At 46.6% G+C, this 19,123-nt stretch overlaps 1 protein-coding gene across 1 annotated transcript in view; it reads right to left on the reverse strand.

The window, feature by feature from the left end:
* The window catches only part of SCFD2 (sec1 family domain containing 2), a 336,120-nt gene that overhangs the window by 33,535 nt on the left and 283,462 nt on the right, over positions 1–19,123 (reverse strand). Inside the window, exon 6 of the mRNA XM_036333819.1 lies at positions 7,402–7,547. Coding sequence (XP_036189712.1) covers positions 7,402–7,547 — 146 coding nt within the window. The remainder of the gene's footprint in view (positions 1–7,401; positions 7,548–19,123) is intronic.

Here is a 19,123-nt window from a genome sequence, read left to right on the forward strand (position 1 = left end):
CCAGTGGGGGGGGGGGGCATGCAGGAAGCAGCTGATTGGTGATTCTTTCTCATCATTAATGTTTCTATCTCTCTCGCCCTCTCCTTTCCTCTCTGAACTCAATAAAAATATATTAAAAAACAACAACTAAGCACAGAACAATAAGTAACACTGTGCCTTTAATAAGCAAGATTTGGAAAAGACTCGCTCAGGTACAAAGTGGTACTTTTATGACTTAGCCAACACCTTTCTTCGATTTTCTACTTTGGGTTTTAATGATGAGAACCTTTGGCTCCTTCCTCTCGGCCACAGAGCCCAGATTGCTTTGTGCTCCGAATCCTGTCACTGAAATCTGACTGGAACGGACCGCTTTGGCAGTGGCTTCTCAGAGGAGAAACCTCGGATGGTCCTGGAATTTTCTACTCAGCCAGAAGCTACCCGCTTCTGAGAAAGGACCACAGTGAGGCGGTGAGAGGGGACAGGATGTCTTCCGCAGCGCCCTGCTCAAAGTTTCCCTCGTGTGCTAGAAAGGGCCAGAGGGGAGATGAGTCGTGTAGTTTGTCTCAACATTAACAGGGTTAACCATAGTAATTTAATTTTCCTAATCAAACATTCCCTGCCAGTTCACCTTTATTGGGGGTGGGGGGGGGGTGGGGAGAGGAGAGGAATTAAAGACACAGGCATTTTCATCCTTTTCCTGTCTTGCTGGTCATTAATTCCTTGCTTACACCACATCCAGTGTGTGTGGGCAGTAGGGGTCTGTGCCTGCCACAGTCACTCAGACACCAGGTTCTTCCACTCCCTCAGGCCCCGGGGTCCCCACCGCAGCCCTTGTAGCTCATCATCAGACGAGGAAAGAGAGTACGGAGGGTTTGCAGAGAGATTTCATGGGCTCTGCCCGAAAGTGATCTGTATCACTCCCACCATAATTCATCGGCCAGAATTAGTCACAAACCTACATTTACCTGCAAGGGACTCTGGAAAATGTGGCCTCACTGTGCCAGGAGGAACAGAAGCGGCGTTTGGGGTTCACATACACTGTCTCTGCTGCACACATACTGTGGAGTCGGATTGAAACATGCATATAATTATTCCCTTTACAACGGACACGTTGCATGTTGTAGGCAAAGTACTATTAAACCCTTTTCCCTTCTGCATAAGAATTTGACCTTTGGTTAACTTTTTAGCTGTTTCCCTGGAAACCTGATAAGGGAAGAATGTCAAACTCTAGCCAGGCAAGATTGCTTCTGATAAAAGTGACCCCTGCTTGGTTAACTGCATTAGACTGGGGGGACTATAAATACTGGATAGAAGGCCAGGCCTTGGGGCTTCTCTGAGTCCGATGACTCTTGCACGACTGGCATAACTGGGCACATCCCTTGGAGGGACGCTGGAAGCTACACTGTGCAGTTGTTCCAGAGAAATTGGCTCCTATGGGAGACGAGGAACTGCCCCCCGCTCCCCCATGTGAGTCTAGTTCCCGCACTCCTGAGCTGTCACCTCGGGACCAAACTGAGTAGCAGTGGTCACAGGGACTAAATAACTACTCTGGGGAAGGAAAATGCCCGCTACTTCCCCGTGGCGAGCTGTGTTCCTGCCTTGGGCAGACTGGTGTCAAGTGGGGGCTATGGCCACAGAGCCGACTTACCCGCCAGGCACACAACACAGAGCCTGCGTAGGACCTGGGAGACTTTTAGGGACCCATAAAAATGCAGCAATTTCTTTTAAAATTAGGAGAAAAAAAATACCTTTTAGGTCAAAGAAAATGTTTTGATATATACTATTTATATATTTGTCTCTACACCAATACAATGGCATAATAAAATTTTTGGTATTTTTTATTTTTGTAGAGGAAGGGGGCCACAAACTCAAAGCTGCTTAGGGCCATGAAAATAATAATATCGCCCTGTATGAGAGTGTCCTGAGGCTGCCTGAGGTTTGTTAGAGCCCACAGAGACCCCCAATGGGTATTACATTTGAAATAATTACAGTTACAAAAAGTGATCTTACACCAGAAACTCTTCTTCTTTAAATGGCCAGTATCTCTTCTAGAACAAATTGGGCTTTTAAAAATGCCATATTTAATTAAATTATGAAAAATACAATATTTATGTCTATGCCCATGGTTTTTCTTTTGTGACAGAAATAATGTGTGATTAGGTCTAGAAGACTTTTATTGACTTGATTCTTGTTCGCGACGAAAAGTATTGACATAGCAGGAGTTTCTGCCAGTATACACGTCAGAGTTAATTTTGAGAAACTAGTTTAACTACAGTATCTTCTTGAATTTGGTGCACGTTAAAGACGGCCCAGGATTAGTTTCCAAGAAAACCTGAGTTGTTGCCACAGCCACATCCCATTGGTCAGGGCTGCTGACCTCGCTTTGCCGGTTGGTGATGGTGCAGCGAGGGACTCAGTCCTGCTCCTGAAGATGCTTCTGCCTCTTCTGCCAAATTGACTCTCACCAACCAACTCCTCAGGGAAACGTGTAGACACAATATTCATTCTGTTTCAATCCCAGACTGTTCAAAAAACATCTGTTCAAAACTGCTCTGGCTTTGACGATTCCATGGTTTATTTATTTTTAATTTTTGCTATACTAAGATATTTTCTCCTTTCATCTTCTTAAAGAAAATGGTTTGCTCATCCATTCATCATCCATCCATCCATCCATCTATCCTTTCATTCATCATCCTTCAAAGTAGAAGCAGATTATGCACTTACAATTTTTTTGAGTGTAGTCCCTTCCATTTCAATTTGAGGACACCGCAGCCCAGAGCTATTAACTAGGGTGCATGAGTTCACAGAGGCATTTAGAAGCAGCAAAGGACAGCCAGTTCCCCAGACCCCAGTTTAGTCCTGGCTCATGCTGATTCTTCCAGAGAGAACGCTGGCAGGTCTGGGTGAGGTGGGTAGAGTCAGGAGGAAGGACAGAGTGAAGCACTTGGAAAAGAGCACCTGGTGGCCAGGGCAGGGGTGTGACCGAGACGGGCCGACAGACTGTGCGGAGAGCCACATTCACCAGGCACAGGATGAAACAAGCCTCCTTGGGCACGGCTGCTTCACGATGCCCTTGTTCAACATGCCAGAGGCACAGAAGACGGTACGCATCTGTGGAAAGTTTTCTCCGACACAGCACAGCACTGCGAAACCTCTGCCAAAGCAAGTCGTGCGAGAGCCATATGGCATTTCTTTCCGAAAGGACTCGCCAGCTCCTGGCCCTGAGACGTGTCTGCTACCCTCCTGCTGCCGCTGCTGAGGAACTCAGCACATGGAGCACTGGCACTGGGGAGGAGGTGGAACCTCCCGCTACACTGGAACAGTTGAAACGAAACACATAAGACTCGCTGCACAAGCAAAACTGGGGCTTAGGTTTCTAGTCAACAGTGTCTGCGAACAAACAGGACCTTTTCAGTCACACTGGTGTCAGCAATGAACCCTTACCACACACAGCAGCCAGCAGGACAGTCGGCTCGAGGATCACACTTTCTGTGTAGCCCATCTCCTTAGCAAAGGAAAAGACGAAAAGAGGACAAAGAGAAGGCCTATTTTGTCCTTTACAGCAAACGCTTACATAGTGCTGTCTACTGGTATGTGTCAGCTCCTGTCCCAAGAGCTTTACATGAATGAACTCACCTAATCCTTAGAGCATCTGTATAGGGAGCGACTATTATTAGCTCCTTCCTGCAGAGGAGGAGCTGGGCACAGAGAGGGGAAGTAACTTGCCTAAGGTCACAGAGCTAGAAGGGGGCAAAGGTGGACTATGGATCCAAAAGCTCAGGGTCTCAGACTGTCCTGTTAATGTCTGTGCTAACCTCCCTCTCACTAATCATGGAGAACGTAAGAAGTACCATCCATGCTGGATCAGACCCCCGTCCAGGATCCACCCACCCACTGGCCCACTGGGTGGCAAGCATTGAGCGCGGCTCTGCAGACAGGGTGGAGAGCAAGCACCGCTATGCCTCCAGCTTTGGTGGTGTGCTCCTCCAGGCAGGCGCTTCCAAGGCAGCCTCTTGGTCCCCCTCACCCACTCTCCGGACTGCGCCAGAGGAGGGCCATGTCTGTGCTGATGTTCAGGACTCGTTTCTGGAAGCCCAGAGATTTTATGTACTTAATTCTTTGTATGAAATCAGTCTCCTTAAAACAACGAGAGGGATATCTGCTTTCTGTATCTGAGCTGTGACTGACACTTTTTCCTAAAGGGCTAAAGGACGAAGTTAAACCAGAGGTGCCTCTAGTGTAAACAAAAGAAACAGGAGTGTCTGAGAGGCAGCTTGTTCAGGCTGCCCTGGGAGGGAGGGGCTGGCAGGGGCCCGGAGATCCAGGGAGAACCCAGATCTGCACTGCTGCTCAGAGCTGGACCGGAACCCAGGGCCAGACCAGGCCTAGAGCTCTTCCAGGTGTTTGGGGATGCCTGGACATCTCAGCTAGCTAGACAGAAAGCACACATTTTTCCTGGAGCCACAGGACTGAGGACCAGACTGGGAGGAGAAATGGACAGAAAGTTGCCCGGTCAAGACCTGTCTTTAAAACTAGACACAACTGGACTCTGACTCTGGTCTGAACATTTGTCCTTTTCTAATTACACGCACTTTGTGTCCCATCAAATCCTCTGATATGTAACAGAGATATGTGCCTTGCATACAAGATGCACCCAACAAATATGTAAGCACCTATTATGTGCAAGATACCACCACTCTAGTCACTAAGGGTATGGCAGTGAACAAACCAGATCAAAATCTGTCTGTGAGTTAAAGCTTCTTTAAATCTGAAAAGTATTAAAAAACCAAAATAGGTAAAATTTACCCATAATCACATCAAAATAGTTTTCTCTAGATATGTAAATACAAAGTAAGAAGTCATAGGCCCTCCTTGTCCATCCAACCCTTCCCATCCCTCACAAAGTACCCATTATAAATGTTCCCAAAAAACTTAAAGACTGACTAAATACACATACCCATATACTTTTTATCATTATTTTTTTAACCAAAATAAAATAATGCTTTATGGAATGATCTACAACATGTATTTTTTTTACCTAATAGATCATGCACCTCTGTTTTAGTTAGAATTTTCTGAGAAGCAGAGCCTGAGACATGGGTTCAAATATAGTCTCTGCTCAGGACACTTAGATCCATCCCATTCATTTTCATGGTTGCACAGCATTCCACTGTCTCTACATCATTATTTATTTAATCCCCTTGAGGTATACACACACATATTGGCCCCCCACCCCCACCCCATCCTCCGTACTTTGTCCCCATGTTCCATTCACTGGGGAAAACTCATTTTCCAGGGCTCTGAGGCCTGGAGAAATGAGAGTGTTGGCAGCAGGGAGATGAAGTCTAGGAAGCTTATCATTGTCCTTACCATGCCCCAGATTTATGGCAAATGAATAATTATGTGAAATTGGCCAAATCAGTCACCGTGATGATCATAACAGTGAAAAGACCTCATTAATTTAGTTGTTTGTTTTCCCTTTTGCCAACTATAGTAGCTACTTACATCTTGACAATCTTTGGTCTAAATTTCATCATATTTCACCAGTTCTATCATGTCTTGTGGAACTAGTCTATACCATAGTATTTAAAATTGCTATTTTTAAAATATATTTTTATTGATTTCAGAGAGGAAGGAAGAGGGAGAGAGAGATAGAAACATCCATGGTGAAAGAGAATCATGGATTGGCTGCCTCCTACAAGTCCCTCACTGGGGATCGAGCCCACAACCTGGACATGTGCCCTTGACTGGAATCGAACCTGGTACCTTTCAGTTCACAGGCCGATGCTCTATCCACTGAGCCAAACTGGCTAGGGCAAGATTGCTATTTCTTAATAGCAAAATGGCATATAATTAATTATCTGAGTGACTGCACCTGTATTTGTGGAAAAGATGTTTTAGATCACTGAATGAAGGATGGGAACTTGGGTTTCTAAGTTGAGTGTCAGTTTCTAAGGTCTTTTATATCTTGATGGGTGATTTCAGATGCCCGTCAGCACCATCAATCAATATTTCTATAGCCTTCCTGAGAACCACAGTACAGTAAGGGAGGAGATTTTGTATTGGTGGCAAAGTCCTGGCATCTGGCCCTGGTCACCTGTGTGCCTGTGGCAGGTCCCTTGGCCTTCCTAGATCAGGATAATGATATGTCTCTGGCTTACTTGTTGTGAGACTGAAAGGAAACACGGAAGGCAGGAGTGCTCTTTAAGTGTCAGCTGCTCTGTGAACATATGGGGGAGGAGTGTGGGTTTTGCTAGGCTGCAGTGGGTAACCTTTGCTCTCGTGTACATGCCTGCCTTATAGCCAGCATCCTGAAGTTGTCAGTCTTCACTAACAAAACATTCAATTCTTAGCAAATAGAGTGGGTTTCAGTGAAGATTTCATGGGAGATGGAGGAGAAGGTTCCTTCACACACACAAGCAAAGCTCAGTGACCTGTTCCATCAGAGACACCTGCTCTTCCTTGAAAGCTCATTGTGGCTACCAGGAGCATGGCTTCTGTCTCCTTCCTTATCCAACAGAGACTGCATCACCCTCAGGGCTCCTGTCTTCCTTCAATCCCGAAGCTTCCCTTTGGCTCTTTCTATGTCTCCTCCCTGCTGGGCTTTTACAGAGCAATTACTCCTTTATTCATGGATTCCTTACCATCTTCCTACTCACCAAACACTGCCCCTTTTCCTTAGAGAGCAGTGGGGGACTTTCAAGTAACAAATGCTTTTGCTATCACCAACTTTTTTTTCATTGCCATAATACTATTAGATAATTTTATTATTCTAATTGTTCGGAATGTTTATGGGACTGCTTAGATCCAGAAACTTGGGAACCACCAAAGGCCAGCCCCTCATCTGGCATCTGTAGTAAGGGAAGGAACTTGCCTAAGGTTACAGATGAAGGCTGTGACAGCAACTGTCCCAACCCAGCAACTGTCCCAACTCAGTGCTCACATCACTACATCAAGCCTGCTGTACAAATGCATCGGGATGGTTTTTTGTTTGTTTTTTAAAGGACATCAGGCTTGACGTTGCCTGTGTATTTATTTTTTTTAAATGTTTTATTAATTTTAGAGAGAGGAAGGAGTGGGAGAGAGAGATAGAAACATTAATGATGAGAATCATTGATCAGCTGCCTCCTGCATGCCCCCTACTGGGGATCGAGCCCACAACCCTGGCATGTGCCCTGATTGGGAACTGAACCGTGACCTCCTGGTTCATAGGTCGATGCTTAACCATGGAGCCACATCTGCCAGGCTTGGAATGCATTTAGATTCAGGGGAACCCAGAACTCTGAATGGGAAAGGGACTTGGAGTTCATCTAGAACAAATCCCTCATTTTAGAGAGGTTAACATGGAAATTTTTCTTATACTCTCTGAATCCTGAAAATGCCACACAGATTACATGGTTACTGTACAACATATGTACTTGCCTGGTGGGTATGGTTTCCAGGAACATATACAGACTTGAACTGCTTCATGAGACTCCGAGCCCCGGCAATATCCCGGAGTGATGTGAAGAGGGCATCCACGGCAGTTTTGGCTTGGTGGAATGTCAGGGTAATTGAAGAGTCGCAGCCTGAAATAACACAGAGACATTTTCTTGGGTGAACAAATATTTAAATTAAGTTTTAGTCATGGCAGCTTGAGCCCCATGTAACACAATTGGTGTGTTTTTTAAGCCCCATTTTCCCCCAGCGGTTCACTCAGTGGGTTGCTTCCATCACCCACGAGCAATGAAACGTTGAGTATAAATGCCTTTGACAGAAGCAGAACTCAGAAGTGCCTGGGACCGCAGCCGCTGGCTTCAAGCCCCAGACTGCAGACGTTTCACAGAGAGAAAGCTCCCCAGGGCCTACCGTCCTCAGAACACAGTCTGGGAAAACTGGAGGAGACACGGGAAAATACAAGAGTGCTGTGATGAACCTCGCTCGCTTGAACGTCACCAACCGTTTCCATAAGACAGGACAGCAAGACTGAGAAAGATGACAGAGTTCTCCGATAACAGAGCATGCTGGGATGGGCATCTTTCTCCTGTGCTAACAAAACAGATGGCGTATTTCAAACGGCAGCCATTCAAAGTCAATACAACCTATAGGGGGCCTAATAAAAAGACCCTGCTCAGCAACAACTCTATTTCTTTTAGAAACTCCTAATAGATGAATGCATTCTCTATCTTGTTAGAAGCCCATGCAGAAGAGGATGATTGTGGGTAAGTCAGAAGTTAAAAAAAATAGAGAAAGATTCGACGTGGGCATGTTTGACTCTCTTACTAGTAAATACCATGTTAACTCATTAATCCTCACATCGATCATATGAGATAGGAGCTGTTATCTCCCCCAGTGTAGGGATGAGGGTTAAGGAGCGCTCCTTTCAGCAGGCACTGCCAATGCTCTGCCTGTGCCCGTTCAGTCACACCACCTGTAGGTTTGGGGAACTGTTCCCATGCACCCTGACTGCTTCTTACCTCAAGTAGCTGATGTCTTTCTCTCTGTTTCTCTGTCTCTTCCTCTCTCTCTGTCTCTTTGTTTTTGTGTCTTCCTTCCTGTCTGACGGCTTTCTCCAATTGTGGGAGCATGTTTGGCCTCTCTGTGGAGCAGGCTGGGGAGTCAGCACTCATAGGAACAGCCCAGCTTGCTCATCCCGTGGGAGAGCAATTCTGCATTGTGGTCTCCACAGCCTTTCCAGGGGTCCCAGCAGGACTGAGTCCCAGTTGCCCAAAACTGCCACTCGCTCATTAAGGCCCCCGTTTTGGCTTTCCCTCCTTCCCTGTCTCACTTCCCTGCTTCCTGACTGCTTCCTGAGATACTTTTCCAAATGCAGTACTTGCACCCAACCCTGTCTCAGGGCCCCAGAGCTTCTGCAGCCACTTGAACACAGCAGCGTGGATCCACGGTATTCCTGGGTTCTTTTGGGGGAACAATTTTATTGAGATAGTACTCACATACAATACTATTAACCTGTTTAAAGTTTACAACTCAATAGCCATAAGTATATTCACATAGTTGTGTAGTTGTACAATCATCATCATCACAATCAATATTAGACCATTTTTATCACTCCAATAAGAAACTCCATGCCCATTTCCCTGTACCCCCGTCCATACTTCCTCTCTCATGGATTTACCTACCTCGGACATTTCATATACATGGAAGCATAAAACATGATCTTTTGTGATGGCTTCTTTCACCTAGCATAGTATTTTGGGGGTTCATCCTAGTTGTAGCATTTATTGGTACTTCATTGTGTTTTTTTATTGCTAATATTCATTGCATGGATATACCACATTTTATATATCCATTTATCAGTTGATGAACATTTGGGTTATTTTCACATTTTGGCTATTACGGATATGCTAGTTTTACATGTACAAGCTTGCGTGTGGACATACATTTTCAATTCTATTGGGTGTATATCTAGTAGAAGAATCGCTGAATCATCGAGAAACTCGGCATTTAGCCTTTGGGGGACTTGCCAGGCTGCTTCCCGAAGTGTCTGCCCCACTTTATATCCCCCTCGCAGGCAAGAGAGTTCTGATTTCCCTCAACAATGCTTCTTATCTGTCTTCAGGATTGTAGCTATCCCAATGGGTGTGAACTGAGGAGACACTGGTTGATTTTGATAAAGAGAGAAATCACTTTTAGGGAGTACAGCTAGATCCAAACAAGCTTAAACTAAAAAGGAGTGTTTGTAAAGTACATAGGAGCATCCACAGGAACCCAATGGCAGCAGACTCAGGGAGGAGGATGTGAGTAGCTGAGCCTCTCCTTGTAATTACTGTGGGCCACTGTATATAACTCTTACAGGGTGGGCATAATTAGGAACTGTTTTTACTCACATTTCTGACACCAAATGAATGTTTGTTCCTCCACACCAACTGATTCTCTAACTCTCCAGACACCAACTGAGGGCCCTACAATTCGGTTCAGTTCTGACACTGACCATGCAGCGTTAGTGCAGACGCCTCAGTTTAAGCTCAGTCCCACAAGGCCTGGAAATTGTGAATTATACATTGAAATTAAGCAAAGCCTACATGATTGCAAAGAGTTAGGTCACCTGTGGCATAGGCTGTTGGACAAAAATGTTTAGAGATTACTGGTAATGGACAAAATGAAACCAACCCAAAAATAAGACTGCCAAAGAAATTGTTGGAAGGAAAATAAAAAGTCCTAAATTTGCCAATAAAGTAATACTTTCCTGAAAAAGTCAATTACCAACTGTAGGAGGGCAACTTCTGCCCAAGCCATCAACCCTTTCCAGTGTGCCTGGCATCCTTAAAGCAAGGGGTTCTCAGACATACACACACACACACACACACACACACACACACACGTGCGTGTGCAGATAAGAGAGGACATGGCTTGTGCAAGATCACAGCCTTATCCCTAGCAAAGTCAGAGTTCAAAATGTCCCTTTGATCACAGACATGAGCTGCTCCATGCACAGTGCCTCCCCTATTCAGAATCTCCTCTGTGAATGTAGCTGCGGTTAATAGCGAAGAGATGATGTGGACGGAAAAGCTATGGAAGGGGATGAAGTCTTTTCTATGAAAATAGTGATCGTTATAATCACTTACGTTAGGAACTATTCTAAGAAGTTTATACATATTAGTTCATCTAGTCTCCTCAGAAACCCAGCAAGTTAGGAACCATTACTATTCCCATTTTGTGGATGGGGAAACTGAGCCAAAGAGAAGTTAAATAACACAGAGTCACCCAACTACTAAGTAGAAAAGCTAAGATTCAAACCCTCGCAGTCTAACTTGAGTTGGTCCTGTTAACCAACTGCTTTCTTTCTGCGGTGCTAAGACCATATATAGAAGATCAATAAAACACTCAATTCACTCTAAAGATGGAAGAAATGCTTTCAAAACGGAGTGAGTGCCTTCCTTCTTGGGAAGACCTGGGCTTGTCCCGGCGGTGGACACTCGCCGTGGGGTTGCAGCTGGACCCCAGGCTCGCCTTCTGAGCCACACAAGGCGTGAGGTCCCCTGGGCCTGCCTGGACACTCGCCTTTGGATCTCTGCTCCCAAAGGTGCTGTACTCCGTTACTTCCAATAAGCCCCTGACAGCCGGCCCCATTAAGCCAGCTTATGAGATAACAGTGTTTGGTAAGGGAGCTCTAAGTGCACAACTCCAGTCAATTCTCACTTAATCCACTGGTTACATAGAGAATAAACCAGAAGCTGACCCTAGACTTCAGCCAGGCATGGACTGTGTGCTCCAGGTGCCTACTTCTTGATAAGGGAGGCCCCCAATCCCTAGGGCACCCCTGTGTTCTTGTAAAATAGGGATGACTCATGCCCCTGCGATTTCTTTCTCTGCAGGGCTCAGGGATCTCCTGGGCAGGGGTCCAGTTACTCCTCGGAGCAACAAAATTTGGCTCCTGTGTCGGTGCCTGCCCTTGTCCCTTCCCTCTCACCCGTCTCCACTTACTGAGGTCCCTTCGCTCCTGCAGAGTGAGAATAGTGGTTTCCATGGTTTTGTGCACTGCAGGGACCCACACTTTCAGCAACAATGAAGCTAAGATGGAGAGAAGGCTGAACAGCTAAATGATCCTCCCGGATGGCTGAAATGAAGCTGGGATTCTTACTCGTCTGGTTCCGTAAGTTGGGTTGTAAGGAAAATAAAGCATCTCAGCTCAGGAGGCTGCTGTGTCCTGGGCCTTCGTCTGGATTGGAACTGAAGTAGCCATCATCTAAGGCAGTGGTTCTCAACCTTCTGGCCCTTTAAATACAGTTCCTCATGTTGTGACCCAACCATAAGATTATTTTCATTGCTACTTCATAACTGTAATGTTGCTACTGTTATGAATCGTAATGTAAATATCTGATATGCAGGATGGTCTTAGGCGACCCCTGTGAAAGGGTCGTCCGACCCCCAAAGGGGTTGCAACCCATAGGTTGAGAACCGCTGATAAGGCCTTCCAACACACATACACATGCACACACACACACACACATGTATGCACACATGCGCACGCACAAGCATGCATGCACACATACACACACAAAGTACACACACAGCGCGCACAAAAGGGCAGGACCAACATAAAGCATGCCACTTCTATGGCTGACTAAACTGAGGGCATGACTAAAATAGGATTTGAAATGTGTTCTCCTCATAGCTCTGAAGGTCCCTCCCATCTAACTGATAAGAATTAGGACCCAAAAATGTTTGAGCCTGGTCTAGAGGTCCTTCTGTCATCTGGACCCAAGTTACCCAAGGCTGGCCTCCTCATCCTTGGACTGGCCTGAGGTTGAAGACGCCAGGCCCATTTTCCAGTTTGCATGCTGCCTTCCTGCCTCTCAGGAACCCCCTGGTGGCAGGGCCCCACCTCCAGGGGCTCCTGGGGCAGTGAGAGAAAAGGTCAGCCTGGGAGTGGGACTTGGCCAGAAAGGGCAGAGCACCAGGAGGTCATGACCTCCCTCATCCATCCAGTTGTCTGACATCGCCTTTTCTCTCTTTTCAAACCATTGTTTCAAAGACAGAGTCTTTTCTCATGGTTCTCCATAAATTCTTGGTAAATAAAAACACACACACAAACAAAATAAAAAAAACAAATAAACCCCAGCAAGTGTCGTCCCCTCTGAGAGCCTGGAGGGAGGTTGACTGCATAAGCCACTCCTGAGTAGGCAGCGCTGGTCAGAGGTAAGTAAAGCTATGGTAGAAGCCCTCTTTGTCAAATATGCTGGGGCCATTTAAAGATGGGGCTCATGAGCATCGATCTCCCACACACACAGATGTGTAGAAATAAAACATTTTATTTAAAATTAAAACATAAATGTCCATTTTTTCACTAATCTTTTGAGGAAAGGCCAAGGTCTTTTCTTTGAGTATTGCTTGTTGATAAGAGTTTTGTCTTTTTTAAAAAATAAAACCATTATGTACCATGTAGAATTTCTAATTTCAGTTCATCGAAAGCGGGACAAGACGTTAAAGACACCTGTAGCACAATCTGAGAGCAGAATTATTTTAGATGTAACATTGTTTTTCCTACAACCTTTTACAATCGCCTTCTCACACCTAATTCAAAAGCACTTTTAAAATGCTTTACTGAGTCTTTCAAAAGCTTTCAATTTGGTTCTCACTGAGACAGTTTTCTTTTTGAATTCATATTTAATCGGTGTGTAAGAACATTTAATTATGGTTTAAACTTAATAACAAGTATAACTGTCATACACTGGTTTGGAAACAAACCCAAAAGTCTTGGGAATCATACAACTCAGCCTGAGAGGGCAGATGTGCCCGGGCACATGGAGGCTGCCCTAGAGCCATGAGGACTCAGAGTTTCTGTGTTGGTCATTCTGCTTCATAGAGAGATTGTGCCTGGCCAGTGTGGCTCAATGGTTGAGCAGGGACCTATGAACCAGGAGGTCACAGTTCGATTTCTGTTCAGGGCACATGTCCGAGTTGTGGGCTTGATCCCCAGTGTGGGGCATGCAGGAGGCAGCTACTTGATGATTCTCTCTCACCACTGATGTTTCTATCTCTCTCCCTCTCCCTCCTATCTGAAATCAATAAAAAAATATTTAAAAATCTACTCATAGAGGACTGTAAAATGTCAGTTACCCTGGTAAGTGGCTCATGTGGAGGCTGGTTGAGAACATATAATACATAACAATATAATTATAATATTATATTATATATAAATAAATATACATATTTGAGGTCTCATATTTATACTACACAGGCAATTTGTATCTGTGTCAGCAATCTAATGTTTAATGACCTAGTGTGACTTTTTTAAAGATCATTTTTACTTTTCAATTATAGTTGACACACCATACAAAGTTATTAGAGTACTAGAGGCCCAGTGCATGAAATTTGTGCACTGGTAGGGTCCCTAGCAGTTGCCGGCTGCAAGCTGGGGCCTCCCTCCCTTCCTTCCCCTGGCTGGCCCCGCCCCCTGGTCAAACTCCCGGACAACTCCTGGTCGAGGGGACAATTTGCATGCTATGCTGTTACTATAATATATAGGATTACTGACTATATTCCCCATGCTGCGCTTTACCTCCCCATGACTGTTCTGCAGTGTGACGTTTACGTCCCTCTAATCTAAAAGAATCACATCTCAGAGGTCGGACTGCAGGTTTACAGGGCTCATGTCCTCGGTCATTGCAGAGCCCTGATCTACACCTCATGGCAGGGGCCCTCAGCAGGTGTGGAGGCAATGACATGGGCTTGGATGAGGGTGTGAGCGAAGCCGGCCCAACAGATAAAATCAGAGTCAGAGACATCCAGGTGATGCCGCAAAGGCCCCGAGATGGCCCACAAAGCCTGACCACATCCTGCAGTCCCTCCCAAAGTCTCCATCAGGCTCCCCGGCACACACAGATCCTTGCTTCACTGCCTCCTGATCAGTGTCTCGAAATGTCCTAGCCTATGGCCTACAGTCGCTGCTCAAATGACCAGGAGGGAAGCAGAGGCAAGATGGCAATCAGCTCAGCAGGCAGGGGCTCTCCTTGGTTCATTGCCAACCCCCAGCCCAGGCCCTGGCTCACAGGAGGCACCCACTAAATAACCCTTAAACCAGTGAGTGGGGAAGACAGAGGGGTGACGGAAAAGGGTTGAGTCAGACCAGAATGCTGCAAAGCAATAGCACTGCTTCTCGCATAGTTGATAAACTACCTTTGCAGGAAATTTCAAACAAAGAGCTCCCTGATGGCGCTGAGCAGTTGCAGCCGCATGCTAAGCGGGTCACCTCCCCAAAGGCTTCTTAAGAAGCGCAACCTTGGTTGGTCGCATAAATTCTGTTTTTTCTTTAACAAGCAAAACGAAACTCTACATGGTTAAAGTATGCATGGATATGAGGTAAAACTGTGTTAAACTTCAGTAAGTGATTACCTCTGGGTGGGGGTGGGTGGGAAAGCCACCCTTTGGGATAGGTTCATGGGTGTTTATGATGTAATTAGAGGCCCGGTGCATGAAATTCGTGCTCGGGTAGAGTTCCTAGGCCTGGCTGGTGATCAGGGCCGACTGGGGCCTTCCAGCTGCTGGCCAGCTGCCATCCGGGGTCTTCCTTCATTCCACGCCACCCCCTGGTGGTTAGTGCAGGTCATAGCGAGCAATTGAACTCCCGGTCTCCCAGCCGAACTCCAGAAGTGACACTTCGCATATCAGCCATATATATATGTAATGCTTTATAACACATATGTATAATATAACCTTTTAAATGTATCATCATTTTAAAAAATGTAACAAAGCAGAAACCGACCACACTCCTTGTTAAGCCTCCAGCAAATTCAGCTCCCTGAACCAGCTGAACCAAGGACGAGCGACAGCTGAGATCTCTTATTATTAGGCAGGTTTGGGATGCGTGGTGGACTGGAAAGGCTTGTTCAGTCTCGAGAAAATGTCACTTCCCAGGATTGGAGCCCAAGCCCTGAGGCTTTTGTGAGAACATGCCAGGATGCCTGAAGGAAGGAAAGCTGTCAGGAACAGGCTTTGGAACTGGCGTGGTCAATGGCAGGGCACAGGCCGCGCTGGCAGGGAGGCCCAGGGAGTGGGGTGCAGGATCAGGCAGTGCGAGGAGCAGCCCCTTGAACCTGACCGTCTGCGCTGTTTCAGGAGATGCCGAGGCAGCAAAAAGGACAACACTGGACCATCGCGGGAGGAAACAGCCCATCTATTTCAAAACATTTCTCTCAAAGTGGCCTTTCTGATCACCCTGACTATATGAACATAGTTCCTTTATCTTAACCTTTTCTGTGGTTAAATAAGGGAGGCCTCGAGGACTTTGTTAAGCGTATGATACTGTACTATCACGTTAAATAATACGATTTTATATGTCGGTTATTAAAGCAACCTAAATCACCTTAGACAAGGAGAGCTGGAAGTTCAGCATTCTAAACAACTGAAATACCATGTCTGAGGCTATTTCTTTTAAAAGGTAGGCATCCATTTTTTGATCAGTTATATAATCTCCTATTCTGGGGCTACCACCAGGGGACAATCAGATCTCTCTCCTATCCTTTCAACTTTGGGACCCCCTTTCCAGAAATGAGAACGGCCACAGGTGGGGGAACTGCCCACACAACCACTTATGCCAGCGGTCATGCTCACAAACTTTCCCATTCTCCTGCCCAAGGAGGTGGCACAGAGCTCCTGGCCATAATCACAGACAAGCTCCCAAAGGCAGCATGGCCCGCTACGAGCGCTTCCTAACAGGCTATCTTTATTCTGTTGAATTAATTCTATTGAATTACAAACTTGCTATTTGTACTACGGTCTCCTTTCAAAGTGTGTTGACATTGCTGGTGGTTCTGAATAGCGTGGCATGGTTTGCTGGATGACATCTGGAGAGCTGACTGGAGAGATTACCTGCATCTGGTTGTTTGAAAAGCTGTCAGGTGACAGAGCCCCTGGGAGCCACGCTGTACCTCCTAGGACGCTGTGACGAATTCTCCATTTGATCTCATTTTCTGAGCGAGGGGAGAAGAAGCCTGTGTTATATGCGTGGAAAGGCATCACCAACCATGGCCACGAGTTAAGCTCAGTTGGCAGATTTTACATGAATATTTGCTTGCTTCTTGCTTGTTCTTTTTGGGGTGCTACGAAAGCTGAAGCAGCAACAAAGATAAAAACATACAGAATGGATGTAAACGTATGGTGGGGAAAACCTGATCTGCTTACACTATTTTTCTTTACCTTGCACAATCATTGTCATCATTTGAATTTAGCAGTTTCAGAACCAATGAGCCAGTCTGGCATTTCAGAGAGATGGAAACCAAGCCCAGATGCCCCTTCCACGGAGAGCCCTTCCAAGACCTGCTGGAGGCTGATTCCTGTCCTCTGGGAAGGGTGCCTGATGGGCCAGCACCTGCAACCAGCCCTGGACCTCCCTATGTCCAGTGCAGAGATGCAGGGAGGGGCGGTTCTACCTGATGCAGCTGCAGCAGAGGCCCTGGGCCACTTCCCCCCCCACCCCCCCACGCCCCCCGCCTGAAGAACACCTGGAAGGCTTCCTGGAGGTGCCAGCAAGGAAGGAAGCTGAGAAGGACCACATCAAGACGCAGGACCTCTGCTCCTGTCTGAATCTCAGTCCAGGTCTTGTTGCTGGTTTTAAAAACAGTACCGTAGGGCTTTTAAGAGATAAGGCTGTACTTTAAGACATGCCAAGAAAATTGAGAGTGTGGGAATAACAGGTGTCATTTCTGGCCGTGATGTGTCACTGGGAAGTGCTTTTTAATCCAAGTAACAATGAAGACGTCACTCAGGGTTTGGCTTGTCTGCTAATTGCACAAACCTGTGCTGCAGCTAATTGTCCACTTGTAGAAAAGGATGAAATCAAAGGCCCAGTCATAGCACATTCCATGTTACTGCCCGGCCCTCCTCTGCCTCTTGTTCTCACTCTGAGAGGAGCTTTTAAAGAGTCTAACCGTCTTTTCCTTTATGCTTCTTGATCCCCAGCTGCAGTGAGCTTGCTATCATGAGATTTCTAAGTATAGAGGGACAGTCTTGTCTTTTCATTTTCATTTTGAGAAAGGCTCAGTGGCTAATAATATGGAATCGTTTCCTGATCTATTGGAGAAAAAGGAAGAACAAAAGGGAAGCTTATTGGCCTAAAGTTCCTTTCATCCCCTTTGTTTCTTAAGAGAACAGAAGAGCAAATGGAGTTTATGTTTCTTCCAGTAGCAGACAGATCAAATGAGAGCCCCCCTTCCCCACCCCCAACACTCACAGAAACCGCCCTCTGCCTCCGTGTACGGTTCCACTGCACCTGTTGTTGTAAATCTCCATTGAACCAAGCCAGCCTCGCTACGCCTGAAATATCAGCTCCCGCTCAGTGAGGCCTCTTATCTACCACTTTTCTGTATTTTCCTTTGGAGGCAGCGTGGATTAGTGTGTGGGTGAGCCATGCCTGATTCAGAGATGGGATGAGGTCCAGCGAGGGCTGCCAGTGGGCCCATGGCATGGGGGAAAGGGTGAAAATGCACCCCTCCCCTCATCTCCCTTGCTTCTTTTCGAGGCAAGGAAGGGCCTTGAGAATGGACCCCGCCAACCAAGGCAGGGGACCAGGAAAGCTTGCAGGGGGATGCCTTCTTCCTGCAGCTCAGGGTCTGGAAGGGGCAGGAGAGAAGGCAGCTGGTCTCCCTGCACCTTGACCCTGAGGATGGGGCCAGCTTCCTGCTGGGGTGGAGACAGCAGCCACCTGCAGCCTCCTAGGAGCTTACCTGCCCCAACCCCAATCCAGTCTTATGCTTCCATCTCCTTCAACCTTTGATGGAGGCAGCTACAGGGCGGTTTAAACTGTCAATGGAAAGGAATTATCACAAAGTGTACAGGTTTCTAGGCTTTCAAGTGCTCTGGGCAGGGGCATCCTTAAGCCCACAGCTGTTTTCACAGTTACTCCATGTCCACCACATGTCCTGGAGGGTATGGAGGGCCTGGACTCAGAGCCCAAACTCTTCTCCCTGAAGAGTGTATGGGGAGGGGCTGAAGAACCGGTTAGCGACAGCCAGCTCATCATTCAGTTACTACATTTAACCCTGGAGCAAAGACAGAGCTTCTTGTTTCGCTGAGCGGGCACGGGAGCTGAGAGTGACTTTAGAAATCCAAACTCCAGGGTGGTTAGGGTTTCTTTCAGGTCTCCACCAGGGGAAGAAAAACAATCAACCCAGATCGCCCGGGTTGGTAACTGGAGTTCTCTCTTCACACACAAGCCAACATCTGCCTTCATTTCTGCACCAAGAGTTTGCCTCCCTCCAGGTGAAAACATTGTGCAGTGAGCTCATAAAACAAGACAGTTCTCAGAATAGCAAGGGGTTTGGCACCTTATTTGGGACCAGGCACTCAGGAGGCGGCCAGGAAATTGAACATGTGGCTAGATTCAAGATGTGTAATTCTTCTGAAAACAAAAAGCAAAAACCAAACACCCCCGAAATCCATGGAGAACGCTGGCTGTGGGCCAGGGCTGTTTCCAGAGGCAGGCTATGGCTGTCTGGTCTGCTGGCTGTGAGAAGCCTCAGGGACTGATCTAAGCAGGAAACCTCTGAAGCAGCAACTCCTTGAAATGGCCCCTCCAGGGACCTCGGTAACGCCTCACACAATCACACACACACCAGCATGCACAGGGCTCTTGCCGTGTGCTCAGCGCCCTACATGCGCTATCTCAGTCCACTTTGCAGAATATGTATTAGGAAAGGGTTGGAGA

This window comes from Myotis myotis, unplaced genomic scaffold, assembly GCF_014108235.1.
Source record: "Myotis myotis isolate mMyoMyo1 unplaced genomic scaffold, mMyoMyo1.p scaffold_m19_p_1, whole genome shotgun sequence".
NCBI classification, from domain to species: domain Eukaryota; kingdom Metazoa; phylum Chordata; class Mammalia; order Chiroptera; family Vespertilionidae; genus Myotis; species Myotis myotis.